Here is a 19,175-nt window from a genome sequence, read left to right on the forward strand (position 1 = left end):
TACAGATATATATATATATATATATATATATTCTCTTTCTCTCTCTCTCTCTCTCTATATATATATATCTACAGGGTGTTTCAAAAAACGTGTTCATAAATATGAGGACATATTCATCAGACAAAACTAAGACTATATTACTCTGTAACGTTTTGGCTGAGCAGTTGTAATTTGGGAGATATTACACGTTTAAAGTTATCGATAGATAGAAAATATAAAAGTCTCGGGAGTGAAAACGACAATGTCATAGGTAAGCCAGGGCAGGAAGGCCAGGCCAACACGTGCTACTGCGGTTAGACTAGTGGTTCGGCCTGGCTACACCAATTGCAATGCTGCAACCTTGACGCCAGTAGTAGTAGTAGTAGTAGTAGTACTGCGGTTAGACTAGTGGTTCGGCCTGGCTACACCAATTGCAATGCTGCAACCTTGACGCCAGTAGTAGTAGTAGTAGTAGTAGTACTGCGGTTAGACTAGTGGTTCGGCCTGGCTACACCAATTGCAATGCTGCAACCTTGACGCCAGTAGTAGTAGTAGTAGTAGTAGTACTGCGGTTAGACTAGTGGTTCGGCCTGGCTACACCAATTGCAATGCTGCAACCTTGACGCCAGTAGTAGTAGTAGTAGTAGCTACTACTACTACAATTGCTAGTACTACTACTTCAGCTAGGCCTACTAATACTAATACTAATACTAATAATAATAGTAATAATAACAATAATAATAATAATAATAATAATAATAATAATAACAACAATAATATTAATAATAAATAATAATAATAATAATAATAATAATAATAATAGCAATACTACTACTACTACTACTACTACTGCTACTACTACTACTACTACTACTGGCGTCAAGGTTGCAGCATTGCAATTGGTGTAGCCAGGCCGAACCACTAGTCTAACCGCAGTAGCACGTGTTGGCCTGGCCTTCCTGCCCTGGCTTACCTATGACATTGTCGTTTTCACTCCCGAGACTTTTATATTTTCTATCTATCGATAACTTTAAACGTGTAATATCTCCCAAATTACAACTACTCAGCCAAAACGTTACAGAGTAATATAGTCTTAGTTTTGTCTGATGAATATGTCCTCATATTTATGAACACGTTTTTTGAAACACCCTGTATATAGATAGATAGATAGATAGATAAAAGAACATATATGGTAAAAACATTTGAATTAACCGCTGTGTTCATAAGTGCAGCCAGACAACGTTGGTTTGTTGGATCATTATTATTACTAATTATGAACAATATGGTCATTATTATTATTATTATTATTATTATTTTAGACCCAGAGAGAGAGAGAGAGAGAGAGAGAGAGAGAGAGAGAGAGAGCCGCAGCACTTGGTTGTCTTTTGTCAATAGGTTGGTTGGTATGTTTAATGTACATCACTATGTGTACTGTACTACCCTTATGTGTACTGTACTACCCTTATGTGTACTGTACTACCCTTATGTGTACTGTACAGCATAGTATAGTAGTCATGGGAATAGTACATGAGGGTAGTACAATGCTGTACATGGGGGTAGTAATCATGGTGGTACGTACAGTACACGATGTACAATGTAATACAATTATCATGAAAGATGTACATTAGAGTACACTGATGTAGTAGAGTAACTATTGGTTGAGCACAATACCACAGTCCACCACAGTGACCTGTGTGATGTCACTGTGGTTGGCTGCTGCCCTCACCACCTCCAGCCCGCTGACCACCTCACCAAAGACATTAGGGAACGGCAAGTCACCTTCACAGTCCCTGGTGGTGATGCCAAACTGGGCAGCCGTGGCAGCAGCATCATACCAGCACCACCACACGGCCCCCGCCCTGCCTGACTGCCGGTACTGCCCACCCCTGATGTCTATTATCCCTGCCCCTCCTGCCCCTCCCTTCCCTTCGTAGTCCCCACCCCACACACACTCCCTCGGCCTGCCCTTGTACCACACGTCGTGTAATTTAGTGTTGCGGTATGAGACGCCGGTCTGGCCGGTACACAGCAGCACAAACTGCCGTGCTGCAGGCGTGTTGGGACTCAGCCGGATGTGGACCCGCCCTCTTGTTGACCCCCCCCATGCCAGGTCCAGATGGACCAGGGTGGAGGAGGGGTCCATGGCCCCCAGCACCTCACTCACCTGCACAACACAACAAGGTCAGTCACGGAGGCAGAGACAGGAAGGAAGAGGAGGGAGGGAGGAAAGAAGGAGAAGTGTAAGCCATCATCATCATCATGACCACCGCCGCCGCCATCACCACCACCACACCACCATCATCATCATCATCACCATGACCACCGCCGCCGCCATCACCACCACCACACCACCATCATCATCATGACCACCGCCGCCGCCATCACCACCACCACACCACCACCATCATCATCATCATCATGACCACCGCCGCCGCCATCACCACCACCACCACTGCCATCATCATCATCATTATCATCACCACCACCATCATCATCATCATCATGACCACCGCCTCCGCCATCACCACCACCACCACCACCATCATCATCATCATGACCACCGCCGCCGCATCACCACCACCACCACTACCATCATCATCATCATTATCATCATCGTCACCACCACCACCACCACCACCACCACCATCATCATCATCATCATCATCATCATCCACGCCTGCCATCTTCCAACTCACTCACAGTACATACACAATGCCTTCTCCATCACCACCACCACCACCACCACCATCATCATCATCATCATCATCGTCACCACCACCACCACCACCACCACCACCACCAACATCATCATCGTCACCACCACCACCACCACCAACATCATCATCGTCACCACCACCACCACCATCATCATCATCATCATCATCCACGCCTGCCATCTTCCAACTCACTCACAGGACATACACAATGCCTTCTCCACCACCACCACCACCACCATCATCATCATCATCATCATCATCCACGCCTGCCATCTTCCAACTCACAGTACACACACAATGCCTTCTCCACCACCACCACCACCACCACCACCACCACCACCACCATCATCATCATCATCATCATCCACGCCTGCCATCTTCCAACTCACTCACAGGACATACACAATGCCTTCTCCACCACCACCACCACCACCATCACCATCACCATCATCATCATCATCATCCACGCCTGCCATCTTCTAACTCACTCACAGGACATACACAATGCCTTCTCCACCACCACCACCACCACCACCACCACCATCATCATCATCATCCACGCCTGCCATCTTCCAACTCACTCACAGGACATACACAATGCCTTCTCCACCACCACCACCACCACCATCATCATCATCATCATCCACGCCTGCCATCTTCCAACTCACTCACAGGACATACACAATGCCTTCTCCACATCCTGTCATGTTGACCAATAAAGAAGCTAAATAGGTTTGATGTAAAAATGCGTCCACTCAGACGAGATGCCACACAAGTCTTTGCAATGACAGTAATAGCCCATTTATCCGACGTAATAGCCAAAGGCATGGCCGCCCACCATTAGCAGTTCTTTACCTCCAAACCAATACACTGTGTTAATTATATATCAAACTTTATGCCTAATATTAAAAAATTATATATAATTCATTTTGTATTCCCTGAGTACGATAAATGACCAACATATATATATATATTATTTTTAATGCAAGGAAGAAGGAACCAAAGGCCACGAGCCCGCAAACCGTTCCTTCCAAGAAAAAAAGCAAAATACAAATGGCAGCCAAATTCAAGATCCGTTCATTTCGAGATGCCTGGACACACTTTCTATCTATCTGTCTATTGCCAGACGCCATAATCCCGTAAGAAGGTGGCCATTTGACTTTGAGTTAGTTGTTTTACGGGGAGGGGCACTAACCCTCCACCAACCCACTTGCTGACACGTAGGGAGCACGTATGGTTTGGTTATATGGTTACCACCCAGCGTTGTAAATGGTTTCGTGGCTTACAGGAAACCATTTGGCTTGTCACTCAATGTAAAGCCACATGTAAAGGAAAGACAAGCAATAAGAAGTGACAGGAAAGATGGAGGAAATAGGAAGAGAGGAGGCCAGGCACAGAAAAAGAATGATAAAGGTTAAGGAAGAAGTTGGCAGCACTACATCAAGTGAGTGGATGATGGTCACCATCACCTACCACTGTGTGTTTGAAAAACAGATCATCGGAAGTAGGAAATACAGACAAAGTGTGACAGTTCCAGAGCTGACCTGTTGCATAAATGAAGGACTGGGAATAACGGTTAACTCTTGCATTAGAGAGTTGGACAGAAAAGGGATGAGAGTTTGCTGCTAGACGGGTGTTACGCACCCGTCGTAGAGGTGGAGGGATGCAAGCAGACAGTTCAGAGGAGCAATGACCATTGAAGTAGTGATAGAAAAGAGATAAAGAGGCAACAGTGCGGCGAAGAGACAGAGGTTGAAGGAAGCCAGTAAGAGTAGCAGTGACCATTGAAGTAGCGATAGAAAAGAGATAAAGATGCAACAGTGCGGCGAAGAGACAGAGGTTGAAGGGAGCCAGTAAGAGGAGGAGAGTTAATGAAATGAAAAGCCTTTGACTCCACTCTATTGAGAAGAGCTGTATGTAGGGAGCATCCCCACACATGAGTTGTACTCTACACAGGAGTGAATAAAACCCCTGCATAAAGTCAACAACTGTGCAGGTGCAAAGAAGGTACTGGGTCGGCTTAGCACACCTAATCTCTTGGAAGCAAATTTTACCAGAGATGTAATATGATTTTTCCAAGAAAAGTCCCGAGTGAATGAAATCCCAAGCATGTTCAAGGATGATGCAGGATTGAGCTGGATATTATTAAACACTAGTGGGTACTCCTGTAGAAGATTTTGTCAGGTTGATAGGTGTAAAAACTGAGTCTTAGATGCATTAACAACAAGATTATCTTTACCTCAGTCAGAGATACGAGCCAAGTCAGACATTAGGTGTGCCACAGCACACGTGGCGTCACAAGAATACCACGTCTGAGAGGAAAACTCTGATTTCATATTTGGATTTACCATAAAAAAGTACAGCCATTTAAAGCAGCCATCAATTGCCTTGGAAAAAATTGTTGTTATTATTATTTTCAGGATTTGCCAAGACTGATATGGAGGAGAAACAGAAGACAGTTGTAGTACTGAGTTTGAACGAGGTGAAGATGGATGATAGAGAAGTTGAACAAGGTGATAGAAGTTGAACGAGGTGGAGCAAAGATGTGGCCAACGCACATGAAACCTGATGTAGCTGCTGCCATCATACATGTACTTGACATCCTCCAAGGTGATGTAGCTGCTGCCATCATACGTGTACTTGACATCCTCCAAGGTGATGTAGCTGCTGCCATCATACGTGTACTTGACATCCTCCAAGGTGATGTAGCTGCTGCCATCATACGTGTACTTGACATCCTCCAAGGTGATGTAGCTGCTGCCATCATACGTGTACTTGACATCCTCCAAGGTGATGTAGCTGCTGCCATCATACGTGTACTTGACATCCTCCAAGGTGAGACTTAACTTTCTCTTTGACACATTGCTAAATAGGACTCTTGTTACTTCAAAACCCAAGTTCATTTTATGGGCAAAAAATTGAGTAAAGTTGGTATAATGACGACAATTTATCTATCTGTCTGTTAATCTATTGCCAGACGCCTTAGTCCTGTAAGGGGTGGCCACAAACAAATTACCTCCATGTTGCCCTGTCCCCTGCCATTTCGTAGCCCTTCCCCCCAGCTCACACCCCAAACAAATCGCCTCCAAGTCACCCTATCCTCTGCCATTTCCCTGTCCTTCCCCCAGCTCACACCCCAAACAAATCACCTCCAAGTAACCCTATCCCCTGCCATTTCGCTGCCCTCCCCCCAGCTCACACCCCAAACAAATCGCCTCCATGTCACCCAATCCCCTGCCATTTCGCTGCCCTCCCCCAAGGTAAATAAAAAAATGGTAGTGTAATTTAGCCGTGATTCTTGGCCTGTACTGTATACCTGTGGGTGAATGTCTTTTCCGTGATAACTGTATAGTTACCAAGTGTTTAGCTACATTTGACTGATGCAAGTACCTGCCAGGGTTGATGACAGCCAAGCATGTACTGTACTTTGGTGTAGAAGTGGACTGACTTAGCATTACTACTGAATGCACACACTTTGTATTGTTTATAAAGACTCCATCAGCAATGCCTCAGCCTTGGTCACCTAATGGCGCCTCTACACGCTGCTCAATCTCTGGCAGCCTTCCTATTCATTCCCTTACCCCTGAGGTCACACTCTCAGAATTGCATCATCTATAAAGGCTTCAACATGCATGTGTCGGCCTTGGTCACCTAATGGTGGATTTGCAAGCTGCTCAATCTCTGGCAGCCTCCCTATTCTGTCCCTTATCCATACCATATTTTTATTCAGGTTTTAACACTCTTAGCCAATGTAAAATATGATGAGTAAAAAAGAAGCACTAGATTAAATAGCTGCAGAGGATGTGCTAGGAACCTCTTAAACTAGACTCATTTTACTCTAACCTGGCCTAAAATTGGCAGTTGTGTAACGGCTGTAAACATGATTGGTTTTGGGGGTGTGCAGAGAAGGAATGCAGTGCCAGGAGACGTGACACTCGCACAGGTGAAGAGCGCTGTGAAGCGGCTGAAAAATGGGAAAGCAGCTGGGGTTGATGAGGTGTACTGTATGCAGAGATGTTTAAGTGTAGTGGAGAGAGTGGAATGAAGTGCTTGTTGGAGATATGTAAGAAGGCATGGATGAGTGAAACTGTGCCTGTAGAGTGGAAAAGGCCGTGATTGTACCCCTGTACAAAAATAAAGGTGAGCGAAGTGAGTGCAAGAATTATCGTGGCATAAGCTTATCAGAGTGTGGTAGGGAAAGTATATGGAAGAATTATTACAGAGAAAGTAAGAGAGATATCAAAAGTCCTTGTGGGTGATGAACAGGGTGGAGGAAGACGTGTGGATCAAATATTTGCAGTGAGACAGATAGAGGAGAAGGCTTGTGAGAAGGATTATAAGGTGTTTATGGCATTCTAGGATCTGAAAAAAGCATACGACAAAGTAGACAGAGAAGTATTGTGGAAGGTTTTGCGCATGTATGTTGTACATGGTAAGCTGCTAGGTGCTGTCAAGAGTTTTTATGATGGTGTTGAGGAGTGTTTAAGGGTAAATGGGCATCTAAGTGAATGGTTCACGATCGGTGTGGGCGTGCGACAAAGAGTGTGATATACCCATGGTTGTTCAATAATATATGCAGTATATATATATATACAGTATATATATATATATATATATATATATATATATATATATATATATGGGGTGATGATGAGAGAAGTAAAAACACAAGTAATGGAGAGGGATGGCGTTGGTAATGAATGATGATGGATGGAATATCTCATATTTGTTGTATGCTGATGATGCAGTACTGCTTGCAAGTACCGGACAAGAACTTGGTAGGCTAGTGCTGAGTGTTGCTGACGTCTGTGAGTGTCGTGCCTTGAGAATAAATGTAGAGAAGAGTAAAGTGATGGTTACTGAGAGAGAAGGTGACTCCCAGTGTGATGTTACAGTGAATGGAGAAAGACTGGAATTGGAGAGAGGGAGAGTTCAAACACCTGGGTACAGTGATAGAAAAGAGAGGAAAATGTGCAAAAGAAGTGGAAAGTAGAGTGACACAAGGAAGGAAAGTAGCTGGTGCAATGAAGGCCTTGATAAACAGAGGCTTGGGTGTTGCAGCTGCACGGGGCTTACATGAAGGAGTGTTAGTGCCAACTTTAACATATGGATGTACGACTGTGGCGTGGCATGTAAATGAACAGTCAAGAGTGAGAGCACTGAAGATGGGACTGCTGAGGAATGTATGTGGAGTACACAGGGTGGAAAGGATACGAAATAATGTGATTCATGGAAGCTGCGGAGTGACGAAGTCTGTGGGCACCAGAATCGAAAAGAGTGTACTGAAATGGTATGAGCATGTGGAGAGAATGGATAACAATAGAGTGGTGAAAAAGGTACTGTATATCTGAGCGAATCTGAAGAAGGGAGGAGGCAAGGTAGGTCAAGGAGAAGGTGGAGAGATACGGTGGATGAGTGTGTGAGGAAGAGAGGTTTGGAAGTCGTTGAGGCTAGGGACTCACAAGAGATCGAGCAGGCTGGATGAATGTTGTGAGGAGAAGTGCATGATCAGGGATTTTGGCAACTCTTTTTTAACGTGGCAGCGTCCGGATTGACTCAATTCAATATGTTTACATGAAGCTACAGAACGTAGTGAATGTTTTGGGGGTATCAGTTAGAGCCGGGATTTCAGGGGCCTGAATGATGAGCGAATGGAAACGTGGCCCATTGGTCTGAGCAAATTTGGGCTGTCTGGAGATTGCTACTCCTCACCCTGCCCTAAGGTGGGAAAGGAGGTCCCAATGATGATGATGATGATGATGATGATGACGATGGTGGAGGATGATGCTAGCCACAAAGAAGTGCTATGGAAAGGATATAGAGCCATAATACTGTCTTTTTATGATGCTAGTCACAAAGAAGTGCTATGGAAAGGATGTAGAGCCATAGTATTGTCTTTTTATGATCCTAGTCACAAAGAAGTGCTATGGAAAGGATATAGAGCCATAGTATTGTCTTTTTATGATCCTAGTCACAAAGAAGTGCTATGGAAAGGATGTAGAGCCATAGTATTGTCTTTTTATGATGCTAGTCACAAAGAAGTGCTATGGAAAGGATGTAGAGTCATAGTATTGTCTTTTTATGATGCTATATAGTCACAATGAAGTGCTAGGGAAAGGATGTAGAGCCATAGTATTGTCTTTTTATGATGCTAGTCACAAAGAAGTGCTATGGAAAGGATGTAGGGCCATAGCATTGTCTCATTCTGCCACTGAACTAAGAAACAAGCTGAAAAACTGTGAAAATCTTGGCCAAGTTAGAGTGAAAAGAGTATAGTAATATTGATAGTATCCAATGTTTTGGTTACCTACTGCCAGACGCCTTGATCCCGTAAGGGGTGGCCACAAACAAATCACCATCTTCTCCCTGTCTGCCGCCATTGCACGGCCCTCCCCTCAGCTCACACCCCCTCTCACATATACGTCTCTACTCCATCCCTCCATCTCATCCTCAGCTTCTCCCCCTGCACCTCACTCACATACTCTCCTCGTTAGTCTCTCACAAACTGATATATATATATATATATATATATATATATATATATATATATATATATATTCTGAGGCTATGGCAATATACTGACGCTGAAAATGGTTGGAGTAAAGACGCTGAAAGAGGTGAAGACATGGCCGATAATGAGAAGTTGAACGAGGAGCAAAGGTGTGGACAACGAGTGGCAAACAGCTTGATGTAACTGCTGTCGTCAGCGGTGTAAGTCAGCCTTCAAGGTAAGACCAACTTTCTTTTTACTATAATTGACACATTGCTTTGAAAAGAAGCTTTATCACCTCAAAACCCAAGTTAATTTAAGGGTGAACAATGGAGATAGTATATGACAAGCCTTTCCTGGCCCCATAAAGTTGGTCTGAGGTGCTGGGCTGGAGTCTTCCTCTAATTTGCCTCAACATAACCAGTTCTGGATTACTTAGTCAAAAGGATCAAAGCAAATGACTCCAGACTTGTACAAAAAATACCCACTGAGGTTGTTCAGTGCCCACTGAGGTTGTTCAGTGCCCACTGAGGTTGTTCAGTGCCCACTGAGGGTGTTCAGTGCCCACTGAGGTTGTTCAGTCCCCACTGAGGTTGTTAAGTCCCCACTGAGGTTGTTCAGTCCCCACTGAGGTTGTTCAGTCCCCATTGAGGTTGTTCAGTCCCCACTGAGGTTGTTCAGTTCCCACTGAGGTTGTTCAGTCCCCACTGAGATTGTTCAGTCCCCACTGAGGTTGTTCCCCACTGAGGTTGTTCATGGTACAGCTGATGCTTTGTATACACTGATAGGTTGTTGTGGGATGAGCCCCAGTCTTTTTGGTCAGACCCATCAACCACAGGCAAGTAACCACCCCTGCAGGGTTATCACATGCAGTGTACTGGTATTCACTTGTGGCTGACAGTGCCTCACCACAGCCAGACACTGGGAAAAGTGTGGTTTGGATTATGGGTGGATGCCACATCTGCATCCACCCATTTAACGGGCACTGTATTTGGCTGCACTTGACCCCATGGTGTGGTAATATGGTTACCACCCAGCGTTGTAAATGGTTTACTGGGTTACAGGGAACCATTAGATAAACACAACAAAACTTCTTCCACCTGCTGGGCACAAAAACTAATGCCATTAAGATGTGTAACACTGAATCTGTGCAGGTACTTTAATAATAATTTTCAGTTTATTTATTCATGGCAGTCAGTGGCATAAAATACACAGGTGGTTAATGTATTATGCTGACCTAAGGGGGTCAACAGGCTGACCCTGACTGCTGCCGAGGAGCACCGACATACTGCCAAGCCTCACCCAGGCTGGAGTGAGGCATAGGCACAAGGGGACACACCGCCTAATCTTTACCCCGCTGAGTTTCAAACCCTTGCGGGTCTTGCACCATAGTGTGGTTTGAGTTACACTTGACAAGGGAGAGCTCACCTCACCCACACAAGCAGTGCGGTCTGAGTGGGGCTCAAACTCAGGGCACTTGAGTCCAGTGCTCTATCAACCACACCACCATGTGTATACTTGTGGCTGAATTTCCTGCCACATTTCACTGATGGAAGTACAGTAATCCCTCGATTATCCGACGTAATACAGTCAAAGGCATGTCCACAAAATGGATCCGTCCGGATAATGGACTTCTCCCCTGGCCCCCTTCACACATAACCTAACTTTGAAAGCCTGTGTAAAAGGCCACTACAGTACATCGTACAACACTTGTTCCTGGTGTTTAACACTACTCTGTCTGGTCAAGCAGACCTATAAACCACAGCCAAGCAATTATCATGGTTAAGTTTTTTTTTTATGCGAGGAAGAAGGAACCAAAGGCCATGAGCCTGCAATAAGAGTTCCCTCCAAGAGAAAACATAATACAAAAGAGAGCCAAATTCAAGATCCATTCATTTTGAGATGCCTGGACACACTGCGTTTGAAGGACTGGAGATCATAGGCAGCAGGAAATACAGACAGAGGGAGACAGTTCCAGAGTTGACCTGTTGCATAAATGAAGGACTGGGAGTAACGGTTAACTCTTGCATTAGAGAGTTGGACAGAAAAGGGATGAGAGTTTGCTGCTAGACGGGTGCTACGCGCCCGTTGTAGAGGTGGAGGGATGCAAGCATACAGTTCAGAGGAGCAGTGACCATTAAAGTAGCGATAGAAAAGAGATAAAGATGCAACAGTGCGGCGAAGAGACAGAGGTTGAAGGGAGTCAGTAAGAGGAGGAGAGTTAATGAGACGAAAAGCCTTTGACTCCACCCTATTGAGAAGAGCTGTGTGTGGGGAGCCTCCCCACACATGAGAGTTGTACTCCACACAGGGGCGGATAAAACCTCTGTATAGAGTCAACAATTGTGCAGGGGTAAAGAAAGAACGGAGTCGGCTTAGCACACCCAATCTCTTGGAAGCAGATTTTACAAGAGATGTAATATGATCTTTCCAAGATAAGTCCCGAGTAAATGAAACCCCAAGCATGTTCAAGGATGATACAGGATTAAGCTGAATATTATTAAACATTAGTGGGTATACCTGTGGAAGATTTTGATGGGTTGATAGGTGTAAGAACTGAGTCTTTGATGCATTAAAGACAACCATATTATTTTTACCCAAGTCAAGAGATACGAGCCAAGTCAGACATTAGGTGAGCCATAGCCTCATCCCTTGCCAGTTGAAGTAACTGCTGAGATGGACGTTGCGGGAACCCGAATGGAAAGGTGAAGGGTGGAGTCATCAGTGTATGAGTGGATAGGGTTAGATGTACAGCTTAGGTCATTGATGCATAGAAGGAAGAGAGTAGGTGATAGGACAGAGCCCTGAGGAACACCACTGTTGATAGATCTAGGAGAAGAACGATGGTCGTCTACAACAGCGGCTATAGAACGACCAGAAAGGAAGCTAGCGATGAAGACACAGACAGAGGGATAGAAACCGTAGGAGGGCAGTTTGGATATTAAAGATTTATGCCAGACTCAATCGAAAGCCTTTGAGATGTCAAGTGCAATGGCAAAGCTTTTGCCAAAGTCCCGAAAGGAGGATGACCAGGAGTCTGAAAGGTAGGTGAGAAGATCACCAGTGGAGCGTCCCTGACGGAACCCGTACTGACGATCAGAAGAAGGTTGTGATAGGAAAGATGCCTTAAACCCATCAACCACACAAAAGCAATCACCAGTACAGGGCCATACCCTGCAGTGGCGTGAAAAACATGAAAAAACGGCAACACAAGAAAAATGCAGTGGGTACACAATACATAATGGTAGAATGGAATAATCCATCCGTCCATCATCTGATCCTACATTGTCCCATGAGGAATGTGAATGGAATAAAATCATGGTAAAACAATAAAATCATGGTACAGTACAGTAAGCTAAAATAAAATCAAGGTGAACACTCATGATTCCTGGCAGGGTGTCGTGCTGAATAACCCACTAGCTCCTTGACTCTGACTGTTGCACTGCACTATGCATCCCGTTTGGCCTAGTGGTATAACCTGATGAGCTAAGTTGCAGTCAGTCAAGGAGGATCTCCGGTAGTCGGCCCAGGGAGCGGCCATGGTACGTGGTGATGGACTGCCCACTTCAGGTAACTCAAAAGACAACTGCAAATTCACATCCAGGGGGAGACACAATGGCTGACGATGTGCTGGGTTGTGGTTCCGTCGCTGAAGGTGTGGTTTTATGGTGTGATGGTGGCAGAGCAGAGGTGGACTGGACAGGGGTCAGAGGCCTGAAAAAGGAGTCAATCTTGGACTGGCAATAGAAGCGATGATTCAGGTGTCGGATAACGCTCTGTCGCACAGAATGCAGGTCCTCCACAAGGTGAAAAGGCACCACCTCTCTGTCACATTCCAGGTACTCAGCATACTCAAGCACCTGCCCAAGATGTGCCCGGAATGTGCTCAGCTGGGGGATGGCTGGAATACTGTAGTTCTCCAGGTCATCCTTGTCATTCTTGTCACTCTCTTCTGGTTGGGCAGCAGCAACAGAAGTGGCAGTCTCGACATCAGACCTAACTTGAAAGCTGGGATCGCCCCCATCGTCATCTAACCACTCCCATACATCATCAACATCAACAGCCTCGCCTGTGTTACAAAGCCGAGTGTGGAAGTCATTCTCATTAAAGCCCAGAAAGTCATGTCTGCTCTCATGTCCCTGAAGGAGACAAGACCAACCACTTTCTCGGGTTTTCACAGAGACTTCCTTCCATGCACTTCCTCAGTTGAACACTGCAGACTTGAGGTTGTAGTGCTGCATGTTTTCCAGTGTTCTCTGCCCTCGTGTGTCCAGCTCCTGACTCTGCTCATCCTCGTCCTTGAGAACAACCATCACCTCGTCCAGGAATCTCCATCACTACAGCCTTTTCGTGGCCACAGTAACATCCTGGTCCATTGGTTCAATCAGAGTAGTGGTATTAGGTGGCAAAAACAAGCACCTAATGTGACTGTCATTTGCAATCAATTCCTTCTGGGGGGGATACGTGGAGGCATTGTCCAGAAGAAGAGCCTTTACCTGGTCACGAGGGATTCCAAGTTCCTCTGTTTGATAACTGATGACCTCCTTGACAAAATGCCTGTGGAACCAATCTGTGAAGATCTTGGAGGTGTACCAGGCCTTCACAGAATGGTACCACACAACAGGAAGATCATCCATTAGCTCACAAAGGCAATGGGGCTGCTTTGCCTGACCAACAATAACGGGCTTCAGCCAGTGCACCCTGTTAGCACCGGCACAGTGTAAAACAAATACCCCTTGCTTAGACAACTTGTGGCCAGGTACATGCTTCTCCTGCTAATCTATCAGAGTGTTTGTAGGCACTGAGTGGTGGAAAAGGCCAGTTTTGTCAGTATTATAAGCCTGACCGAAAGCAAGACCCTCCTCAATCAAGCCTAATAATTTTTGATGAAACTCCTCCACCCCCTCCTCACTGGCGTCAACAGCTTCGCCACTGGATATACGATTTGTAAGACCATGTTGAAGCTTGACCCTGAACAACCAACCTTTAGATGCCTTGAAGTTAGGGACATTGTGAAGGTGGGCAAACTTCCCAGCAGCTCCTTTCAACTCAGTCCCACGCACTTGCACGCCTGCAACCCGTTGCTGGCAGTACCAGGTTAATGTTGAACGGTTGACATTGGCATGTTGGGGATGCCCATAGCCTTCCATTTGGCACTGCATCTGTTGCTCTTGCAAGAGTCTGCCGTGTACTGGGTCAGTTTGTTATGGGATTTCCTGATGTCATGCAGGGTTCAGCGGGCCAGGTTGTACTCCTTTAAGATGCGGGAAGTTGACCATCCTGCACCAGTCTTACCGAGCATCTCTTGCTTCTTCTCCAGAGTCATCACTACACTCTTCCTTTTCTGTGGTGGAAGATCCTTCATCACATACCCTAGGAAGAGGCATGCAAGGAACAGCAAGGCCTGAAGCAGGTAGGGAAAAAACAAAAGCCACCACGTGTGCCACCATAACAACTATACAAGAGGAGCTGTTCACTACACAGTTGATGTGTGGGAACTGGGAAGGGTCGAGGGGGTCTCTAGCAGGCACTAGGTGAACTACCCAGCCATACATTGTGGCGCCACCGGGCTATTCCCACCCAACCCAGCAAAAATGTTCTTGCAGCCATAAATTTCCACCTGGATGCAATTATTTTATCTGGATAAAATGGAAAAATGTACGTACAATGGTTTAACCCGCCCCATCCCGACCACTTTTCCACCACTCCCGACCATTTTAGGAAATTTTTTTTTTTTGGCTCAAACCTTCGCTTTTGGTGAGAAACATCGAAAATTCATAGAGAAATCGCTCACCTGAGGTTTAAAATACTCATTACAGGTAGGAGTACCTCCTTACCTTGCTGGGTTTTCTATCAGGCTGGCACCAAAGAAAACGAGTTCTATGGGAGGATAACTATTTCACACCACTCATAAACGGTATTTATTTATTTACTTGGTACGAATTTATATGTAGTACAAGAGTATATTGGTTTTCAAGCAGTAATATAGGCATTATAAGCATTGTTTCACTCACTAATACCTGACCTTTTTTTGCCACATTACCTGATCATCATTTCTAACTGTTTCCTTCTCTAATGCTATGTAAAGTTTGTCCTCCACATTGTCATTGATTGGGGAATCACTCTGGCCCTGAATTTCGTACCGTGGCTATACTGGCCAGGTCACTGATAACAGGTGAATTGCTGAGACAATGGCATGCGGGGGGGGGAGGAGGTCCTGCTGGGTAAGGCATTGTCCCTGCCTGGCATCTTGTTGAGGAAGGTGTCACGTGTATACGTACCAAAAATGACTCGCGAAAATTGAAAATTGTGCAAATTAGGGACCTTGCAATTTTTTCGTGTTTATGTACGTCAGCGGGATTGGCAGTGACAAAACATGTGGACGTTAAAGAACGTCAACGGGACGCTGCGGGTTAATACAGCCACATCACAGCATCTGGGTTATGCCTCATACCGATAATGGACATCCAGATAAATGGGGCGTTACTTAACAATGTGAATGAGGTCACAACCAATAACTGCTTTGAACTACAGAATGACACTGCCATTACAAACTATTGTGATGAAGCTCAATGATAAACACTGCAAACACTGAAGCATTTCAAGTCTACTGATGCTGAAGAACAAACAGGCTGTTATGTAACCACTGCAAACACTGAAGCATTTCAAGTCTACTGATGCTGAAGAACAAACAGGATGTTATGTAAACACTGCAAACACTGAAGCATTTCAAGTCTACTGATGCTGAAGAATAAACAGGCTGTTGTGCAACATAAAACGAAGGTGAAATTCATTAAGGAAGAAGAGTTTGGTGATGACATAAATGCTGGTGAAGAAAAGTTGAAAGGAGTATAAATGAGATGATGAGGGAGTGAGTCAGTGGTTTGACGTGCATAGGAAACATGCAGCTGGAGAGTATAACACAGGCGGGAATATGTGGCTGTTAAGGAGTAAGACTCAAACAGGCGAGAGTTGATGGTACATGTCACAGTGGTGGAGTTACCTGCAGTGTGTGGGCGTGGGGGGGTGGCGGCTGATCCCAAAGGCAGTGCATGTATATCTGGTCATTTTGTAGGGTTATCCTGGAGGACCGGATGCCACCTTGGTCTTCTTGGACGGCAAATACCAGGCCATGCTTCATCAGCGTCTTGATGCGCTGACTCATCTCCAGGAGGTTCTCAACCTGTGGGCAGTACCATACATTAGTATATATAAACAGCATCCATATTTTTATTTTTTAATGTGTCCGACTCTGGGCATAGGCTTCACAGCCTGCTCCCAAGGCTCAGTAGTCCTCCTTCATGCCATACACCTCTACATGTCACCACCTCGGCGCCAACACCCACCGTCCATATTGAATACATGCTAGGGCTATCTCATGCAGGACTGGTGTATTGGTATTAGCAGGGGTATTTTTACGACCTATCGGCGGGTCTTCTGGTAGATCAGTAAAGTCTGTTTTATGAAATTCAAATCCTTAAACCGTTCCCTGCTCCAGGGGGATTTGAACCTGGGTCTGGTAGGACTGCAGGCTACCTGTCTACCGATTGTGCCACCGCCTCTACATGGGACACTATCAGTACATTCTTAAGGAAACTGGCTATATATTACTACTTGGAGGCAATACTGGTGGGGGAGATGTGAGTAAGGACAGTAGTGGGTAACTTACTGTTATTTGCTGTGACATCTTTGTGATGGTGTTGATCTTGTCCATGATGGTGGAGGCCGGGTCTGGGTGTGGTGGAGGGGCGGGGGTGTGTGTGGCATCAGTCAGCGCTGCCAGTGCATCCAGGGCCGTCCTGATGGCCTCACGCACCTGTCCGTACTAACACAAACATTAGTGCTGGAGGCTCTGCCAACTATGTGCTAATGTAATATCGCAGACACTTATGGCTGGTACAACCAGCGTTGTCAATCCTCTTTTTCCTTGGTGTGAATCCCATGCAGCTCAACTCAGTTAATCCGAATCGTTAATTTTACTAGTGAGAGGGACAGTCGCCGGGAGATGTCTGGTGCAAGTGTAGGGGGTGGCGGTGTTGGGGGTGGGGTGGGTGGGGGTGGGTGGTAACGTGACTGAGTAAATGTGGCATCAGTGTAATACAGATGTGGCACAAATGTATTTGTTAAAAACGTAGGTTTACGATGTGAATGAGCTAAAACAACCTCTTTTTAGTGGTAACGACACTGAGTTAGGGATTCCACATACATCTCAGAATGCTACTACAAGCTGTGTGTTGAGGTTAACACATACAGAAATTGTCATTTAGCGGCAGTGCTAGAAGTCTGATAAATGGTAACAGTTGGAAGTGGTGGCATGTCACATAGGTCTGACAGGTTAATAATCAGGGAAACTAATTATAGTTTGAAAGAACAAGCGGCAAAAGGTATTGCCGTAGCATCTGTCTTTATAACAGATAACCCATAAAGAACAGCTGCAGTGTATTGTGCATAATATGACCATACGAACAATAATATGAGTTTTTTCAAATGTGTTCGACATTGCCTACAAAAAGGCTGCAATTACTGAATCCTTGATGATTGCTTAACTTTTGACGTAGATAAGTATAATGTTTACCATGAGATCTGAACTGACTTTTATTCCACAGTATCCTATATTTGCTTGTTCATGAATAATTGTTAATCTTTCCATTGCTATGGCATTTATAATCAGACATGATTATTTGTCTTTAGCCAACAGCACTATCTGATACGGCACATACTTTAGATTTCTGTATCTTATCTTTGTAACCCCTACGGTGTTTGCCAGTATAATATACCCTAGTTCTTAGTAGACCTTGAAGGGCTAACGTCATTGGCACGAGTGTATTACTCACGGTGATATTGACAGTTGGTTATGCAAGAGAACATAATGCAACATTAATTAAGGGAATATAATACCACTGTTAATACATATTAGTATATTATTTTACACAGACATATCCCTCAGTAATGAGTCCAGCCACCTTGCTTCTCCACAACCTCCCGAAGCCTATCGGGCATGCTGGCCGCCTCATTCCTTACGAGGTGTGGCTTCCCTTGGAATATTTCCCACTGAGTCATAATGTGGGCCGTCAGCTGGTCTGCCGTTTTCTCTGGTCCTGGTTGCCATGTGTTAACCAGGGTTCCCCAGATATTTTCCATTGGGTTACAGTCACAACCCTTACTGGCCCAATGTAGGAGTTGCAGGTTTTCTGGACTACTAAACCATTCCTAACTGCTCCTGCTGTGTGTACAGGACAACCATCTTGGACAAGATGACTGGTCCAGGAGAGAAGGGGAAATTTTTCTCTCGTAGGAAGGTAGAAAGAAATCCTGCAGTATTTGACTATATTTTTGCGCACTGAATCGTCCCTGCATCTTCACTACATCTCCTACGCCATGGATGGAAATATAACCCCACACATTGCATGTCACGCGCCCACTTCTCGTCTCTTCATAAACATTGCTTCGCTCATCGCTGGCAAGAACAAACATTACATAATATTAGAGGAATACTGTGTTTGTATAGAAATTAATAAAAATAATCTACGCTTGGAAATTGTAGCCTACACTGCTTTCACTCCAGTCTCTTTGGAAATCAAAGGAAGGTGATCCGTGGGTAACAACTCTATATTGTGGGAAGTTGTTGTGGAGACGTTTAGGAGTCTAGAATTACTAAAGGAAGACTATTATAATATTTCAGAACACCCACCAACACCAGGACCTTTACATTTATCACTGTTAGTAATTAGTGATTTAACCAACTTATGTACCACATTATCATTGGAAAGTGAACCGTGGTCTTTCTCATTTATCTTTGTTATTAATTAGTGATTAAACGAACTTATATACCACATAAGATTAAAAAGTGACCCTTATCTTGAGTGTGTGTGTGTGTGTGTGTGTGTGTGAATTATCAGGGTCATATACTTTAATAGTATTGTTTCCGCAACAGTTCAGTTATTAAACATTACCAGGTGTTGTTCCTCCTCCACACGTGTACATTTCCG

The 19,175-nt window shown here is 44.9% G+C and overlaps 1 protein-coding gene across 1 annotated transcript; it reads right to left on the bottom strand.

The window, feature by feature from the left end:
• Window positions 1-1,623: 1,623 nt before the first annotated feature.
• On the bottom strand, window positions 1,624-16,351 carry LOC145418378 (peptidyl-prolyl cis-trans isomerase-like). The gene is made up of 2 exons (XM_080286784.1): window positions 16,190-16,351; window positions 1,624-2,143 (listed from the first exon to the last, which is right to left on the bottom strand). Exons 1-2 carry the CDS (start codon window positions 16,349-16,351, stop codon window positions 1,631-1,633), a joined length of 675 nt encoding a protein of 224 aa, XP_080142910.1. The 3' UTR covers window positions 1,624-1,630.
• Window positions 16,352-19,175: the final 2,824 nt, after the last annotated feature.

Source organism: Coenobita brevimanus, chromosome 114 (genome assembly GCF_032717465.1).
Source record: "Coenobita brevimanus isolate Jiangsu-jjx chromosome 114, ASM3271746v2, whole genome shotgun sequence".
Taxonomy (NCBI): Eukaryota; Metazoa; Arthropoda; class Malacostraca; order Decapoda; family Coenobitidae; genus Coenobita; species Coenobita brevimanus.